This window comes from Phoxinus phoxinus, assembly GCF_949152265.1.
Source record: "Phoxinus phoxinus genome assembly, chromosome: 4".
In the NCBI taxonomy this organism is placed as follows: domain Eukaryota; kingdom Metazoa; phylum Chordata; class Actinopteri; order Cypriniformes; family Leuciscidae; genus Phoxinus; species Phoxinus phoxinus.
In genome coordinates, this window is record NC_136879.1 from 26,160,904 (window position 1) to 26,179,318 (window position 18,415).

Sequence of the window (18,415 nt, forward strand, 5' to 3'; positions counted from 1 at the left end):
CAGTTAAATGTGTTGATGTGATTTGAGGGACAGAATCTGAGCCATTCATTCTGAGCATCTCTTTTTCGGACACACACACACACACACACACACACACACACACACACACACACACACACACACACACACACACACACACACACACACACACACACACGCACACACACACACACACACACAGTCCCTGTGAAAGGAAAGCCGTAAACATTCCACCATATCAATAAACACTGCTGAAACAAAAAAACCCATGTCAAGGTGACCTCACGCCTGCTAATCCAAGTCAAGTGCAGTGTCATGCTGTAGCCAGAGGGGGAAGTGATCGATTCTGCCCTTGTGCTCTTCAAATTTCAGAACACCAAACCCTGGACTGACATTAAGCACATTTGTGCCGACCGGCTGAACCGAGAGGAAAGGTTGTATCCTGTTTACAAGGCAAAGTTGGACAGACAGGCTGTACTAAAGGGTATGTCACCAGTCAGGTGGAAATAGGCATTACACTCATTGTTCCTTCAGTTCTCATCGGTTATTTAATAATAGTACAGTATAGGGGTGTAACAATATATCACAATACAAAAATGCAACAATATGTATCGTGGATAGTGACAATATGTATCATGGTGACAATAGGTTTCGTGGATAGTGACAATAGGTTTCGTGGATAGTGACAATAGGTTTCGTGGATAGTGACAATAGGTTTCGTGGATAGTGACAATAGGTTTCGTGGATAGTGACAATAGGTTTCGTGGATAGTGACAATATGTATCGTGGATAGTTCACCCAAAATTAAAATTACTATGTGAGAAAAAAATCTGTTTTCAGAGTTTTAGTGTCAGTACATTAAATTACTATATATAATGTTGAATATAATGAATAATAATGCAATGGGGGAATTAATTTATACCTACAATGTAATATCAAATTTACATTTTAATCAACAGTAAAAAATTTGTTGATCTTTTATTATATGTCTTGGAGTATCGCAATAATATCGTATTGTGAGTTCAGTATCGTGATATGTATCGAATCGTGACATGAGGGTATCATTACACCCATTTTTCTTATTATTAACGTACCTCCCTCTTTTTTTTCCCACTCAGACCCACTCATACTCAAACACACCCAGCAAGGGTGACATGACCTTTCCAGAAAGTCAGGAAAAGTATGCTGTTCCGGAATTTTCTGTGTCATTTCCTCACCAAAGTAGCATTCCATTCTAACCGCTATTAAATGAATTCTAAACTGTGTGGTTTTTAAGTGGTTCTCAAATTAGAAACGTTTTTTTCTTAACAAAATATGTGCAAAATATTTTCTTATCAGCTAGATTCAAGCATTACCACTAAACCAAATGAACCATAAAGAAAGTTCTTCAAACAGACCGAAACAAGTCAAAAGAATGATTTTCAAACAAAGTAGGAAGAAAAACAAGGCATATTTGAGCTAAAGGATTGTGACACTCATAGGCAACACCTTTCCTTTATGCCAATCAGATTAGGAACATTTATGCAATCCATAAGAAACATTCAAACTTCTGTCAGAGTTAATGGTCATTTTCGTTGCACACAGACAGGTTTAAACTCCACATTCCTTGCACTGTATTATTAGATGGAGCAATCCAGACCTAATCCTCAAAATCATTATATGGTCAGTGGAAAAACCTATAGAGATATCCAAATATTAACTACAATCCATATATATATATATATATATATATATATATATATATATATATATATATATATATATATATATATAAACAGCTATGTATTGCTGCATCTTTCAATGAGTTTATAATCAGTGTATTGAGTATTGTAGAAAACAGAAAGGTAGTTTGGTATTTTTTTTAAAGGGTTATCACAATCTAAACACCATGTATTGCAATCACTTGCAACTGTTGCTTTTATTATAAACAAGCACATGCTGAAAAGAAAATCAAGAGCATGGAAAATTCTAATGAGCCTCGGTTTTAGAGCATGCAAATCTATGGCATGCTTTGCTGAGCACAAAACATCCTGCCAGCTATTCACAATAAGCAATTTGTTAAGAAATTGCTGGGTGCAGTTGTCTTTATTTAGTTATGCAAATAAGTTTTGAATGCTTTTCTGATACAGTTGCAGAGTCTGTTCTTATCTTAGATTGACACTTGTTCATTTAGCAGGAGCTTTGATCTAAAGCGACTTACCTTATTGCAGCTTTGGCAGCAAATCTCTCCATTTTTCCCTGGAGACAGTATGATTTCTCCTGTGGGTACCAGCTGGATCTTCAACTCCATCATGATGTGTCTCTTTGACTTTCTATGAGTGTCCTTCCTCACTAGCAGCCAGTGTTGTGAGGGGTTCAACCCTCACTGGTGCTTCTGCTCTGTTGGATACAGAAGAAAGAGGGACGGTATTCATAAACGACGAGATATAAACGTAGAAAGATGAAGTAAATCAGGCTGATGTAGGATTTAGCCGTCGCCAAACAAGAGTCAATGCGGGTTGTTATAGATGTGTGTCCAGGACTCGTCTCACAGCCAGATGTGCACTATAATGATAAGTTCCCCGACGCTGATCTGCTCTGAGCGCTGAGAGTCTGCCGTCAGGGCTTCCTCTAGGCTTCAGCATCCTGTCCTCGACATTCCCGGGGTAAACACCGGAGGAGCCCACTCCATTTCCCCTGCACACACTTCAAGCAGATTTTTGATGATCACAAGCTAAAGGAAATATCTTTTTTGAGGGGAATGGAGGAGGGTGTTGGGGGTTGAATGTAACATAATGGCTTGCCAATATCTTCCATGCTTTCTTTATGGATTTTTAAGTATATGGATAATGAATTACCTAACGTTCCTTAATAAAATGTTACTAGAGCATTAGGAATTGGTTTCCATGAAAATAACCAAGTGGGAACAATATGCTAACATTAGGGGAACATTCTTTTTGCTGGGAAGTTATTTTTAAGTTCCTTTTAATCTGTTTTTAAATGAACACATGAAGGCCTTTACATCGGATTAAGATTCCCCAAAAACGTGTCAATGTTGTCTGTAAAATATAGCTTGTTGGAGGGGAAATGACAGAGACACACATCCTCTGACCTGTGACATTAGTTGAGACATTCATGATTTCTGGGCATCAACAGGAAAGAGTGGCCTTGGCATCCCATGTACAATACCATCTAAATTTGGATAAAGACATGGATCTCTGTCAGCTTAGCATTTAGTGAGTTACATAAAACTGACTTCTGAAGGTTTTTTATCTGTTGACAGTTTAATGACTTTAGTTGTCTTGCCTCCATATAGCATGCTGTGATCACTAAAAACAACAGATGGTCAGCATAAGAGCAAAGAGAAATGACAGACAGAATGAAAGATCACAATCAAACATAGATCAACTGCAGATGGTTTGAGGCTGTAAACGCTGCTGGAGTAATGATCCTAAGAGAGGGACATCGTGGACTCATTTGAGGTGTGGTAGGTGAGAATGGGTGAAGGGCAGGGCAAAGATAACTATGGGTGTTTTGACATGGTAAACAGTACTGCCATAGTTATGCAACAGGCCATTTAGAATAGCACTCTTGAATATAACCTTAGAGGAAAAAGGAAACATCACATATTTCAGTGGCATCCTATTCCCTCCGCCCTACAACTATTCTTTAGCAACTTTTACAGCAGTATTCCTCTCAAATGTTGTAGCTTTCTTAAATTCTACCAATAAAATGAATAGATAAAACGTATTTTGTTTTATCTCATTTACATTTTTCCGTTACCTTAAAATGTGGCTATGGTATTTCTCAAATCGCATGCAAATCTGAACATATGTCTATTTTGGGCCTGCACTATTCTTTATTAAAAAGGCATTCATTTATTTGATAAAGTGATTGATTACATGATAAAGTTTAAAGGGATAGTTTACCCAAAAATGAAAATTATGTCATCATTTACTCACCCTCAAGTTGTTCCAAACATGTATGAATTTCTTTCTTCTGCTGAGCACAAAAAGATGATAGAAGAATTGAAGAATATCGGTAACCAAACAGTAATGGGACCCAATTGACTTCCACAGAATGGCAAAAATACAAAAAATACAATGGAAGTCAATGGGGCTCCATCAACTGTTAAGTTACCGACATTCTTCTAAATATCATCTTTTGTGCTCAGCAGAAGAAAGAAATTCTTTGGAACAAAGTAAAGGATGTAAATGACAACAGAGGTTTCATTTTTGGGTGAACTATACACTAAATAAATAAACCTTCTAAATAAATCTGATTGGTTGGTTGTTGATGTCAACATATGCATCAGCACCATCTGGTGGCGCGTGTTGTTGCGTTTCCAGCACCAAAATAATGCATGTAGGGCCTACTGTATGACGCAAAAAGTAAATTTAACAAAATTATTGCATATTGTTCCTTATAATTAGAAATGTTTTGAATTTAAGCTTAAAATGCATTCATTTTGTGCGCATTTGTGGGCCTGTAAATGAAAATGTTTAGCCTGTTTACCACTTGTTTCTGTAAAATGCGTTTTGCGGAACTGCTAATTTATTTTAGTTTCAGAGTAAATTAATTTAAGTTTAAGCCTTTAGTACTTTTTTGTATCAACATTTTAAATGTTTAAAATTTAAAATGCTGGGGGAGGGACAGTGATTTTGAGGGAAATATCAGGTCAAGTGACTGCCGTTGTTTTCAAATGTGATACAAACTGTAAAATGCTAAAAAGGAAAAAAAGAAGGAAATTGAAAGCAAATATTTTGTGCAAATAGTCGGGAAGAAAAGTGTAGAAACACTGTAATACATGTCCTGCCAATTTAGTGGTTATATGCGTTATATAATACATTAATATTATTTCAATAGAAAATTTTGTGTAATTTTCTTATAATAATGCATTTCATTCAAAACATTAACACATTCAAACAATCTTACCAGTTTACGACTATGAATGAACTAAAATAACAGGGAATATGAAAAGGACAAAAAGAGCACTTTTCATATCCGGTGTCATATCCGGAAGTTGGGCACTACGCATTTTCTTACGTTCGGTTTCGTAAATACACCATTTCCGTTGAGGTAGGATCTTCCAGATACGTAAAACGCATTCGTGAATCGAAGGACCATACGCACAACGTGCATAGTACGCCATTCCGCTGAGCACAAATCAAGCACACAACTACATTCATTGGCGAGAAACTGCTTTTAACAGTAAGCTATTTTGATTTACACGAGCGCATACTGCTTTTTATTTAATTTCTTTTAATTGTAAAAGTGTTACTTTATCTCTGGCAATGCTTGTTTGGGGAAACAGTTTGTTTGTGTAATATGCGGTGAGCTAAGCTAACATGCTAACTCCTGCTTTATTGAGGACGACGAAACGAATAGTATTGCGCATCCATACCTACGAATCATAAATATTTTTATTTGAGCTGCAAAATGTCTAATCTGAAAAGTGTACCTGTCGGTTGTATTTAATCAATAAACATAAGCTTAACGTTACAAGTTTATATCCGATAGGAAAACAATTCAGGCGCCATAGCCAAGTTAGTCGGCTACGTCCATTAATGTGGTTTGGGTGTTTTGTTAAAGTAACGTTAGTTGGCCAAACTTTTGCATTTTAGTTAGTTTTCTTTTACAACCAAGAAATGTGCCTTTTCTTTGATTTTACTTATTTTTCTACTGGATAGTCATTCGCGCTGCTGTGCTTCTTCTGTTCGTATGGCCGTGTTGTATTGTTCGCGATCATCTTTCATGTGTTTTTTGGTACGCATGATGTTTTGAAGTCTGGCCTCATATATTTTGTGCATTACTATTTTTCCTTCCAGTAGACGCTGCCATGGCAGCTGCATTCCCCTACAGAGGTGTTCCTGGACCAATGCCTCCAGGTGTTCCTCCACCTCCTCCTGCTGTTGCTCCAATACCAGATTACATGACTGAGGAGAAACTGCAAGAGAAAGGTGAGTTCACATATTTGATCATGCAGTTAATTTTTAACTCACCGTCCACACTAGCGTTTTTCTAAAATGTCTTGTCCATACTGAAACGTTGAAAATACTAAAATCATCTTACTATGCATGCATAAAACACAATAAAAGCTCCCTGAGATGATACGGAGAGACCAGATATAATAAAGTGCTCAGGCTATTTTTCTGGCACAATTGTTTTTATTAGCACTATCTCATTACTTAATAATGCATCCATATAAATAATAACCCTTCCATTAGAAAGCTCTGTTTCGCATGACACAAATGTTGTGTCAGTGTGGATGTATGGCCAAAACGTAGAGGAAACAATGCGTTTTCGAATGTATCCAGTTTTGTGTAGTTGTAGCTTAAGTTATATACCAACTCGGAATGTTTAGTGACATGTTTTGCTTGTTGCTCTGTTTTAGCTCGGAAATGGCAGCAGCTTCAGGCCAAACGGTACTCTGAGAAAAGGAAATTTGGCTTTGTGGATGCTCAGAAAGAGGACATGCCACCTGAGCATGTGCGAAAAATCATCAGGGATCATGGTGATATGACGAACAGGAAATTTCGTCACGACAAGAGGGTCTACCTTGGGTAAGCACATTACATTGCAAACGTTATTACGTAGACAGGTATGTTTTTATGTATGTTCATTAGTAACAATGTGTTGCTTTTTGTTTGTAGGGCACTGAAATATATGCCCCATGCAGTACTCAAACTGCTAGAGAACATGCCCATGCCCTGGGAGCAGATCAGAGATGTTCCTGTGCTCTACCACATTACAGGCGCCATTTCATTTGTAAACGAAATCCCATGGGTTATTGAGCCGGTGTACATTGCTCAGTGGGGGTAGGTGACACTATACGAACACAACTTTACACACTTTCAGAGCAGAGATTGAAACTTAGAGCTGCACGATCTTGTTTTTAAGGCTTTACTAATAATTATAGTAGTAATTATGATTATTTCATTGAATATTAGTTTATTATTTATATTGAATATTAGTTTTTTTGTATATTTAACTGTCAAAAGTGTATTTAAGAAAAATATTTTTTTTCCCCACAGTACAACAGAAAATTGCTTAGAGCCCTTAAAGCTTTTCTTCATACTGCAATTTCAGTTTTATTTAGAATGATCAAGCAGCCCTTTAAAAAAACATATTTTTTTTCACCAGCACAATGTGGATCATGATGCGTCGTGAGAAGAGAGACAGGCGGCACTTCAAGCGCATGCGTTTCCCCCCATTTGATGATGAAGAGCCTCCATTAGATTATGCAGACAACATCCTGGATGTTGAGCCTCTGGAGGCTATCCAGATGGAGCTGGACAATGAGGAGGACTCTTCTGTTGTAGAGTGGTTGTATGAGCATCAACCTCTAAAAGATACCACAAAGTGAGTGTTAGTGACAGTTGTAAAAATATGGTTAGCTTGTTTCTTTTGCTCATGATTTATCTTTTCCTTTCACAGATATGTGAATGGGACCACATACAGACGCTGGCAGTTCACTTTACCGATGATGTCCACTCTGTATCGATTGGCTAATCAGCTGCTGACAGACTTGGTGGATGGAAACTACTTCTACTTGTTTGACTTGAAGGCTTTCTTCACCTCCAAAGCTTTGAACATGGCCATTCCAGGGGGGCCCAAATTTGAGCCGCTTGTCAGAGACATTAACCTCCAGTACGTACTGTCCATCCTGTAGCGTTATTGATTATTATGTTTTATTTACTCCAGAAGTCTAACTTGTTATGGTTACAGGGATGAAGACTGGAATGAGTTCAATGACATCAACAAGATCATCATCAGGCAGCCAATCAGGACCGAATACAAAATTGCATTCCCTTACCTGTACAATAACCTGCCACATCATGTGCACCTCACCTGGTACGAAACATTACCATTATTTTATTGTTCTATACAAATTCTTGTGCTGAACCAATGATATCTGTTGGTCCATGCAGGTACCACACACCAAACGTGGTGTTCATCAAGACTGAGGATCCTGATCTGCCTGCCTTCTACTTTGACCCTCTGATCAACCCCATCTCTCATAGGCACTCTGTTAAGGTCAGAAATTAAAGTGTTCAATTAAACTGTGGATGTAAGTTTCTTGGTTTCTTCCCGCACTAATTGTAAGCTTGTGTTTTCTCCATAGAGCCAAGAGCCACTGCCAGATGATGATGAGGAGTTTGAACTTCCTGAGTATGTAGAGCCATTCCTGAAGGAGACGCCCCTCTACACTGACAACACAGCTAATGGAATTGCACTGTTGTGGGCACCTCGTCCATTTAATCTCCGCTCGGGAAGAACCAGACGGGCTATTGATGTGCCTCTCATTAAAAACTGGTTTGTATAATACAATATACTGCATTTGCACACTGTAAGGGGATTTTCACACAGAACACGTAATGTTTGCATTCCACTTAGCTGCTTTACATTTATTTTTTAGCCTATTGTGCAAATGCTTCTATTTTTTTTCACTGCCCTGTCTCGTGTTAAACGTAACAGTGTTCTGTGTGACTGGCCCCTAACCCATGTAGGGTTTGAGTATTGAGACCATACAAGAAGGCTATAATTTCTGAATAGAGGCTCTTGTTTCTCCAAACACCTTCAGGTATCGTGAGCACTGTCCTGCAGGCCAACCTGTGAAGGTGCGTGTGTCTTACCAGAAGCTCCTGAAGTACTACGTGCTAAACGCTCTAAAACACAGACCACCTAAGGCACAAAAAAAGAGGTGAGGTTGCTATTCCAGAGCTTGTTCCATGGAGAAGTGTTTATGCATTTAATGACGATTTTCCTTTTTCCTTACCTTTTCTTCTATCTATTTTAGATACCTGTTCCGTTCTTTCAAGGCCACCAAATTCTTCCAGTCCACAAAGCTGGACTGGGTAGAAGTCGGTCTCCAGGTGTGCCGGCAGGGCTACAACATGCTGAACCTGCTGATTCACAGAAAGAACCTCAACTACTTGCACTTGGACTACAATTTCAACTTAAAGCCTGTGAAAACCCTCACAACAAAGGAACGTAAGAAGTCCAGATTTGGAAACGCGTTCCACTTGTGCCGTGAGGTTCTGCGTTTGAGCAAGCTTGTGGTGGACAGTCATGTGCAGTACAGACTTGGAAACGTTGATGCTTTCCAGGTATGAGTGGTTTCTGTGTAGCTAATCCTTACCATTGTCTAATTTTTTCATTACTAAAGTCTTCTGTCTATCCTGTAGTTGTCAGATGGACTGCAGTACATCTTTGCCCATGTCGGTCAGTTGACTGGCATGTACCGCTACAAGTACAAGCTCATGAGGCAGATTAGAATGTGCAAAGACCTGAAGCATCTCATCTACTACCGCTTCAACACAGTGAGTAACACTCAATGCAAATAAATACATAATTTTGTTGATTGAATCAAAGTTTGGATTGGTGCTATGCCTTGCATCTAAAGTGACATGTTTTTTAGGGCCCAGTTGGAAAAGGTCCAGGCTGTGGGTTCTGGGCTCCAGGGTGGAGAGTCTGGCTGTTCTTTATGAGAGGCATCACCCCTCTTCTGGAGCGGTGGCTTGGCAATCTTCTGGCAAGGCAGTTTGAGGGTAAAATTAGCTTTTATTTGTATGCAAAAAGCATGTAGGAAGATGTAGTCAAATTTTACAATTTCCCAAGTACTAATTTATTGTGTAATGCCATTTAGGTCGACACTCTAAGGGTGTTGCCAAGACTGTGACGAAACAGCGTGTGGAATCTCACTTTGATCTTGAGCTGAGAGCTGCTGTGATGCATGACATCCTGGATATGATGCCTGAGGGTATCAAGCAGAACAAGGCTAGAACCATCTTGCAGCATCTCAGCGAGTCATGGAGGTGCTGGAAGGCCAACATCCCTTGGAAGGTATATTTTTGGTCATTTGCTGTTGCCAATTAATGCTATGTGATTCAATTTCAGAGTTTACCATTAAGTGATCATTATTTTATTTTTGTCAGGTTCCTGGGCTCCCAACCCCTATCGAGAACATGATTCTCCGCTATGTGAAGGCCAAAGCTGACTGGTGGACCAACACGGCCCACTACAACCGTGAGAGAATCAGAAGAGGAGCTACTGTGGATAAGACTGTGTGCAAGAAGAACCTGGGACGTCTCACTCGACTCTACCTAAAGGCAGAGCAAGAGAGACAGCACAATTACCTGAAGGTACATTTCTTTGGTAACATAAAATGTCCTGGAAGACTTTGAACAGGTTGCTATTACCGTGAAAGAACACATTGACGAGTGATTTCATATTTTATCTTATAGGATGGGCCTTACATCACTGCTGAAGAGGCTGTGGCCATCTACACCACCACAGTGCACTGGCTGGAGAGTCGTCGGTTCTCTCCTATCCCCTTCCCTCCTCTCTCCTACAAACATGACACTAAGCTGCTCATCCTGGCTTTGGAGAGACTCAAGGAGGCTTACAGGTCAGGCCAGTCCCATAACCGCAACCTCGGTGGATGTGCTGGTTTTGTGTAGATTGCATCTTTTCTGACTTTGCTTTGTTCCTTTTAATTAGTGTGAAGTCGAGGCTGAACCAGTCACAGCGTGAGGAGTTGGGTCTGATTGAGCAGGCCTATGACAACCCTCATGAGGCTCTGTCCAGAATCAAACGTCACCTCCTCACTCAGAGAGCCTTCAAAGAGGTTTGCACACATGCAACATTTAAATGCATTTCATGTAACCACAAGCATCCTTTAAGCCCATCACTGGTCCTAGATTGCATCTGAAGTGGGTTTTTTTTCTCTCTCTAGGTGGGCATTGAGTTCATGGACCTTTACAGTCATCTGGTGCCGGTTTACGATGTTGAACCTCTGGAAAAGATCACTGATGCGTACTTGGATCAGTACTTGTGGTATGAGGCAGACAAGCGCAGGCTTTTCCCACCCTGGATCAAGCCAGCTGACACAGAGCCACCTCCACTGCTAGTGTACAAATGGTGCCAAGGTGAGATCAATTTACTGTGGTCGACCAGTATGAATATTTTGATGGCCGATGTCAATATCTTAGAAAGCAGTGTGCCCTATATAAAGTTGACAGTATATGAAAAACGTAGTGTTTTCTTTTATATTACTAACAATAGAATGCTAAACACTTAAATATGTTTTATATACAGTATACTTTGTTTAACTATATCGAATAATTTAAATAATTGTTAATCTCCGCTCTGGTGCTGGTGTTGTCAAACTGAAAGTTCCATCGCTAAAAGTCCCATTCATCATTTATCGGCCATGCAGAAACTCATCTGCTAATGCCAATAATTAAAACATTGGCAAATACAGTCAACCTCTAATTGACTGGTTATCTTAAGACGTCAAACTATTGTAATGTTATTCTAGAGATCTTGTACACTGGATAAATGAGGGTTGATTAAAGGATAATGTTAATTATTTTCATTAACATTTCTAATTATGTCTACCAGGAATCAACAACCTGCAGGATGTGTGGGAGACAGCAGAGGGTGAATGTAACGTCATGCTGGAGTCTCGCTACGAGAAGATGTACGAGAAGATTGACTTGACATTGTTGAACAGGCTTCTGCGTCTTATTGTGGATCACAACATTGCCGATTACATGACGGCCAAAAACAACGTTGTCATTAACTATAAGGTCCGTTTATTGCACAATACATTCCATTGATAAAATTCATATTTCCCTCTTAATGCATTTGAGAAATTTCCATTCACTGCTTGGGTTGATTTTAGATATCTGTATTTTCTCTTTGCAGGACATGAACCACACAAACTCGTATGGTATTATCCGTGGCCTGCAGTTTGCCTCTTTCATCGTGCAGTACTATGGGTTGGTGATGGACCTGCTGGTGCTGGGTCTGCACAGAGCAAGTGAGATGGCTGGCCCTCCTCAGATGCCTAATGACTTCCTCAGCTTCCAGGACACGGCAACTGAGAGTGCCCATCCCATCCGTCTTTACTGCAGATACATAGACCGCATTCACATCTTCTTCAGGTTAGTAGTGCAGATGAAGGAAATCTCCTGTTGTGCAGTTGAGTTTTTTTCTAAAGTTGCTGTTTTATAAATGTTGTTATATTCTGGTTTTGCTGTGTGTAGGTTCTCTGCTGATGAGGCGAGAGATCTGATCCAGAGATACCTGACTGAGCACCCGGATCCCAACAATGAGAACATTGTGGGCTACAACAATAAGAAATGCTGGCCCCGTGATGCTAGGATGAGACTGATGAAACATGATGTGAACTTGTAAGCTCTCTAGACTTTGCTCCTTCTGAACACCTTAATAAATCAGACAAATGCATGTGGTATAATTGATTTCCTTATAATCGCACAGGGGCCGTGCTGTGTTTTGGGACATCAAGAATCGCCTCCCTCGTTCTGTGACCACAGTTCAGTGGGAGAACAGCTTTGTGTCTGTGTACAGCAAGGACAACCCCAACCTGCTTTTCAATATGTGTGGCTTTGAGTGTCGCATCCTGCCGAAGTGCCGCACCAGTTACGAGGAGTTTACGCACAAAGATGGTGTTTGGAATTTGCAGAACGAGGCAAGTAGAATTACAAACAATCTGCAAAATAACTGTTGGCACGTCAGAAAGGATGGTGGATAATTGTATGTTTTTTTTTAGGTAACAAAGGAAAGGACAGCACAGTGTTTCCTGCGTGTAGATGATGAGTCCATGCAGAGGTTCCACAACAGAGTGCGACAAATTCTTATGGCTTCTGGCTCCACCACCTTCACTAAGGTATGAGCCTTAAACCTTGACAGCAAAAAATCCATACTCATGTAATGTGTAATAGGTATTAGGAACTAATTTGACATGCTTGTATTTCCTGTTTTACATAATGTTGCTCTTCTCAGATTGTGAATAAGTGGAACACAGCTCTGATTGGTCTGATGACATACTTCCGTGAAGCTGTGGTCAACACTCAAGAGCTTCTGGACCTGCTGGTGAAGTGTGAGAATAAGATCCAAACCCGTATCAAGATTGGTTTGAACTCCAAAATGCCCAGCCGTTTCCCACCTGTGGTGTTTTACACTCCTAAGGAGTTGGGTGGACTGGGAATGCTTTCCATGGGACACGTACTAATCCCACAGTCTGACCTTCGGTAAGTTAATTGCCGTTTTTGTAGCTGTTTCCTTGATCAGTTATAACTTCAATTAAATGAATATGCAACCACAGATTCAGGCTATTGATGATAGTTTTACTGTTTTTTGCTCAGGTGGTCCAAACAGACTGATGTGGGAATCACTCATTTCCGCTCTGGAATGAGTCATGAAGAGGATCAGTTGATTCCTAATCTGTATCGTTACATCCAGCCATGGGAGAGTGAGTTCATTGACTCTCAGAGAGTTTGGGCCGAATACGCCCTCAAGCGCCAGGAGGCCATTGCTCAGAACAGGTATTGTCCTCTTAACCAAAGCCAAATCTTGATGATGTTGATGTATTCAAGCTTATTAATATGAATTTGATACTCCTCAGACGTTTGACACTGGAAGATCTGGAGGACTCCTGGGACAGAGGTATTCCACGTATCAACACCCTCTTCCAGAAGGACAGACACACACTTGCTTATGACAAGGGCTGGAGAGTCAGAACAGACTTCAAACAGTACCAGGTAAAAGTCTTTCTATCTGGGAAACATTGCACATTAACAGCAATGCCACACACCAGTCAGATTTATTTTCGTGGCGTTTTAAAGATTTTTTAATGTGTTTTCAGGTTCTGAAGCAAAATCCATTCTGGTGGACTCACCAAAGGCATGATGGAAAATTGTGGAATTTGAACAACTACCGAACAGACATGATCCAGGCACTTGGAGGGGTGGAAGGCATTCTTGAGCACACTCTGTTCAAGGGAACCTACTTCCCCACCTGGGAGGGTCTCTTCTGGTAAGATCTTTTTTTTTTTTTGATAAACGCAATGAATTCAGCAGAAACTTTCAATTTAGTTAATTTTGAGAATTTTTTATTTTTAACATTATATTTTATAGGGAGAAGGCTAGTGGTTTCGAAGAGTCCATGAAATGGAAGAAACTCACCAATGCTCAGAGATCTGGTCTGAACCAAATTCCTAACCGACGATTCACCTTGTGGTGGTCTCCTACAATCAACAGAGCCAATGTAAGTCTATGAGAAGCAACTGCATTTAGAAATGGGGTGGGGGAAAAAGCGTTTTTTTTTACCCTCCTTTTATTGAGACTCACTCATTCTCTTGATGTTCTTGTAGGTGTATGTGGGTTTCCAGGTGCAGTTGGACCTCACTGGAATCTTCATGCATGGTAAAATCCCGACGCTCAAGATCTCTCTGATCCAGATCTTCAGAGCTCACTTGTGGCAGAAGATTCATGAGAGCGTTGTCATGGATCTCTGTCAGGTAAAGAGATGTGCTTCCTTAGATCAGGATATTATACAATTGATATAAGAGATGCTTATTTAATGAGACCCTACATCTTAGTGTAGGCAGGACTGTGGTTTTACACTTTAGACTGAACTTACTAACAATTGACTTATTCAGAGTTGTGCTGAAGAGTGCCATCAGTAAGCTTCTGTTGGCTTTTTGTAGGTGTTTGACCAAGAGCTGGATGCTTTGGAGATTGAGACTGTCCAGAAAGAGACAATCCATCCCAGGAAGTCTTACAAGATGAATTCCTCCTGTGCTGACATTCTGTTGTTTGCATCCTACAAGTGGAATGTCTCGCGTCCCTCGCTTCTAGCAGACTCCAAGTATGTGACTAAGCATAATAGATATGTTGAGTTCTAAGTTATCAAGAGGAAGCATGAATATAAATGTCACAAGTATAACCATATAGAAAATACCTTAATCATATTTTCTTGCGTTTCTTTCTATAGGGATGTTATGGACAGCACCACCACACAGAAGTACTGGATTGACATTCAGCTCAGATGGGGTGACTACGACTCCCATGACATTGAGCGATATGCCAGGGCCAAGTTCTTGGACTACACCACTGACAACATGAGTATTTATCCATCACCCACTGGAGTCCTGATTGCCATTGATCTTGCTTACAACCTTCACAGGTCAGTATTTTGTCATGTTGTGTAGGTGATTTTGACACATAGTTAAGTACAACTTTGGATACACATCCCAAAAACGGCGACAGAGCAGCTGTTAAAGTATTTTATTTGTTCGGTCTCTCTCTGCAGTGCTTATGGAAACTGGTTTCCTGGAGCCAAGCCCCTGATCCAGCAGGCCATGGCGAAGATAATGAAGGCCAACCCTGCTCTGTATGTGCTGAGAGAGCGAATCCGTAAGGGTCTGCAACTTTACTCTTCAGAGCCCACTGAGCCTTACCTATCTTCCCAGAACTATGGAGAGCTCTTCTCCAATCAGATCATTTGGTTTGTGGATGACACCAATGTGTACAGAGTCACCATCCACAAGGCAAGTGAATTTAACATCATGTGGATGTCACTTATGGTGTTCATGTTGTCATCATCTTGGGTTGTGTGCTAAAATGTCTAATTTGTTTACATTTTATCCATGTTTTAGACTTTTGAAGGTAACTTGACCACCAAACCAATCAATGGAGCAATTTTCATCTTCAACCCCAGAACTGGACAGCTTTTCCTGAAGATCATTCACACTTCTGTATGGGCAGGACAAAAGCGTCTCGGACAGGTCAGTTTCGTGTTGTCTCTGTGCAGTTTTTTTTTTTGTCTTTAGTCAGTGTTCTGCTCAAAGCAGTCACTCAATTGTTTTGCTGAGTTGCACTTTTTCTGTTTTTATAGCTGGCTAAGTGGAAGACTGCTGAAGAAGTGGCTGCCCTGATCCGATCGCTGCCTGTTGAAGAGCAGCCCAAACAGATTATTGTGACCAGGAAGGGCATGTTGGATCCTCTTGAGGTTAGAAACATCCATTAAAACTGTGAAAGGCAAACTAATTCAGTCAATGCTCTTGAAATTAATTCAACATCTGTATATTTTAACTTTTAGATTAACAGCTGTCTGTTTTTCTCAGGTGCACTTGCTGGATTTCCCCAACATTGTAATCAAGGGCTCTGAGCTCCAGCTGCCCTTCCAGGCATGTCTGAAAGTGGAGAAGTTTGGAGACCTCATTCTGAAGGCCACAGAGCCTCAGATGGTCCTGTTCAATCTGTACGATGACTGGCTGAAGACCATCTCCTCTTACACTGTAAATCAAGCACTTCTACTATAATTTTGACCTAATCATTTGTTGCTTCTGAGGGTTATACTACTCATTATAAGGTCTAACTATTGTACATTTTTGTTGCCTAGGCTTTCTCTCGTTTGATCTTAATCCTGAGAGCACTTCATGTCAATAATGACCGTGCCAAAGTTATCTTGAAGCCTGACAAGACCACCATCACCGAGCCCCACCACATCTGGCCCACTCTGACCGATGAAGAGTGGATCAAAGTGGAGGTGCAGCTCAAAGATCTCATCCTGGCTGACTATGGCAAGAAGAACAAGTGAGTGCCTTGGAACAAATGCTGACTTTTGAGTGTGTACTGAAAAAATATATATTTTCCTGTATGAAGGTTTCCTTCTCACATTTTTACTTTCTTCCCCGCCTCCTTCACAGTGTGAATGTGGCATCTTTGACCCAGTCTGAAATCAGGGACATTATCCTGGGTATGGAGATCTCTGCTCCATCCCAGCAGAGACAGCAGATTGCTGAGATCGAGAAGCAGACCAAGGAGCAGTCTCAACTAACGGCCACACAGACTCGCACTGTAAACAAACACGGGGATGAGATTATCACCTCCACCACCAGCAACTACGAGACGCAGACCTTCTCTTCCAAAACTGAATGGAGAGTTAGGTGTGTAAAGTTCTCCATGTCTGTCTTGTCTTTTTAGTTGTTAAAAAACAGCTAGATTGAGTTTAACTGTTTTCCCGATCTCACAGGGCGATCTCTGCTGCCAACTTGCACTTACGTACTAACCACATCTACGTATCATCGGATGACATAAAAGAGACTGGGTACACTTACATCCTGCCCAAGAACGTTCTGAAGAAGTTCATCTGCATCTCAGATCTGCGTGCTCAGGTTAGATGAAATGTCGTCTTAACATGATTTCCCTTATAGATCCTCTTCCTTTGGTTCATTTAGAAGTATCCTAAACGTTTTTGTCTTTTTTTATACCTATAGATTGCAGGTTATCTTTATGGAACCAGCCCTCCAGATAACCCTCAGGTTAAAGAGATCCGCTGCATTGTAATGGTGCCACAGTGGGGTACGCATCAGACGGTTCACCTGCCCAACCAGCTGCCACAACACGAGTACTTGAAGGTCAGTGTTTTACATACATGTCTGTAGTTTGGTGTTATCAGCCATCAAACCATTTTTTGAATGCAATCTTTATCTTTCATAGGAAATGGAACCTCTTGGATGGATCCATACACAGCCCAACGAATCGCCCCAGCTTTCTCCTCAGGATGTCACCACTCACGCAAAGGTCATGGCTGACAACCCATCCTGGGATGGCGAGAAGACTATCATTATTACTTGCAGGTACATATTTAGCATACTAATGCACTGGCTGTGTAATGATTATCTGGTTATAATGTATTTGACACTGCTTTTGTGGGTTTAACATTTGGTTTTGCTTATCTAGTTTCACCCCTGGTTCCTGCACGCTGACGGCATACAAGTTGACTCCTAGTGGGTATGAGTGGGGTAGGCAAAACACAGATAAGGGTAATAACCCCAAAGGTTACTTGCCTTCTCACTACGAAAGAGTACAGATGCTCTTGTCTGACCGTTTCCTTGGCTTCTTCATGGTGCCTGGCCAGGTTTCCTGGAACTATAACTTCATGGGTGAGCATAGCTTTAAATTAATGATATCATTTAATTGATTTAAAAATTAAAAATCCTTGCTGATGTGACATCGTGCGTTTCTATCTCTCCCCCCTCATTCTAGGTGTTCGCCATGACCCTAACATGAAGTATGACCTACAGTTGGCCAACCCGAAAGAGTTCTACCATGAAGTTCACAGACCATCTCACTTCCTCAACTTCGCTTCTTTGCAGGAAGGTGAACTCTACAATGCTGACCGTGAGGACATGTATGCATAATAGTAGAATCTGCAACTATATAAAGTAAAAGCACCCAGCAAATGCTTCTGTACTGTTTTGTCACCAGGACTCACTCTTTATTGTTTGCAGTAATGTAAATGCTTAGAAACTCAAAGCATGTCATGTTTTTTTGCTTCATCATAATTGTGTGGCATTGAGTTGATTATGCACATTGCGGAAAAGCATATTTTGTGCTTTCTGTCTGTAGATGTGAGATGAATGAATTGCCATCTAAAAATATCTGTATCGTTTTTCGTAATAATTTGTAGTATGTTGTGTTTTTATAAATCTGGCATATTTTGTCTGTACCCTGTAGCTATGTTGTGCATCTGTCATGTACACTAGTTTGGGTTTAAATAAAGATTACCACTTTTATAAGAATTTGAGCTTTATCTCTGTCATTTCTGTTGGTTTTGTGGAATAATCATCTGTGTCCAC

General features: G+C 40.4%; 2 protein-coding genes across 2 annotated transcripts in view; one reads left to right on the top strand and one right to left on the bottom strand.

Moving 5' to 3' along the window:
- myo1cb (myosin Ic, paralog b) overlaps positions 1 to 2,579 on the bottom strand; it is a 43,535-nt gene extending 40,956 nt beyond the window's left edge. Inside the window, exon 1 of the mRNA XM_079611471.1 lies at positions 2,180 to 2,579. Within this exon, the coding sequence (XP_079467597.1) occupies positions 2,180 to 2,272 (93 nt within the window). The 5' untranslated portion in view covers positions 2,273 to 2,579. The remainder of the gene's footprint in view (positions 1 to 2,179) is intronic.
- A 2,458-nt stretch (positions 2,580 to 5,037) lies between these two features.
- prpf8 (pre-mRNA processing factor 8) lies at positions 5,038 to 18,358 on the top strand. The gene is made up of 42 exons (XM_079611470.1): positions 5,038 to 5,169; positions 5,787 to 5,918; positions 6,353 to 6,521; positions 6,612 to 6,776; positions 7,102 to 7,320; positions 7,396 to 7,608; positions 7,687 to 7,812; positions 7,890 to 7,995; positions 8,084 to 8,274; positions 8,543 to 8,662; positions 8,759 to 9,068; positions 9,147 to 9,281; positions 9,380 to 9,509; positions 9,608 to 9,804; positions 9,897 to 10,103; positions 10,206 to 10,369; positions 10,462 to 10,588; positions 10,697 to 10,889; positions 11,365 to 11,552; positions 11,671 to 11,909; positions 12,012 to 12,158; positions 12,247 to 12,457; positions 12,539 to 12,655; positions 12,772 to 13,019; positions 13,134 to 13,313; positions 13,394 to 13,529; positions 13,634 to 13,803; positions 13,905 to 14,034; positions 14,141 to 14,287; positions 14,477 to 14,637; positions 14,764 to 14,955; positions 15,082 to 15,319; positions 15,428 to 15,556; positions 15,667 to 15,780; positions 15,896 to 16,069; positions 16,174 to 16,367; positions 16,481 to 16,720; positions 16,807 to 16,948; positions 17,051 to 17,191; positions 17,274 to 17,413; positions 17,517 to 17,719; positions 17,823 to 18,358. Exons 2-42 carry the CDS (start codon positions 5,798 to 5,800, stop codon positions 17,975 to 17,977), a joined length of 7,029 nt encoding a protein of 2,342 aa, XP_079467596.1. The 5' UTR covers positions 5,038 to 5,169; positions 5,787 to 5,797; the 3' UTR covers positions 17,978 to 18,358.
- Positions 18,359 to 18,415: the final 57 nt, after the last annotated feature.

Bases quoted from the DNA above. Each gene is read 5' to 3' on its own strand.
- prpf8 (XM_079611470.1), top strand. From the start codon at position 5,798: ATGGCAGCTGCATTCCCCTACAGAGGTGTTCCTGGACCAATGCCTCCA. The intron at 11,910-12,011 runs GTTAGTAGTGCA...TGCTGTGTGTAG, and splicing joins CGCATTCACATCTTCTTCAG to GTTCTCTGCTGATGAGGCGA. The intron at 15,557-15,666 runs GTCAGTTTCGTG...CTGTTTTTATAG, and splicing joins GACAAAAGCGTCTCGGACAG to CTGGCTAAGTGGAAGACTGC.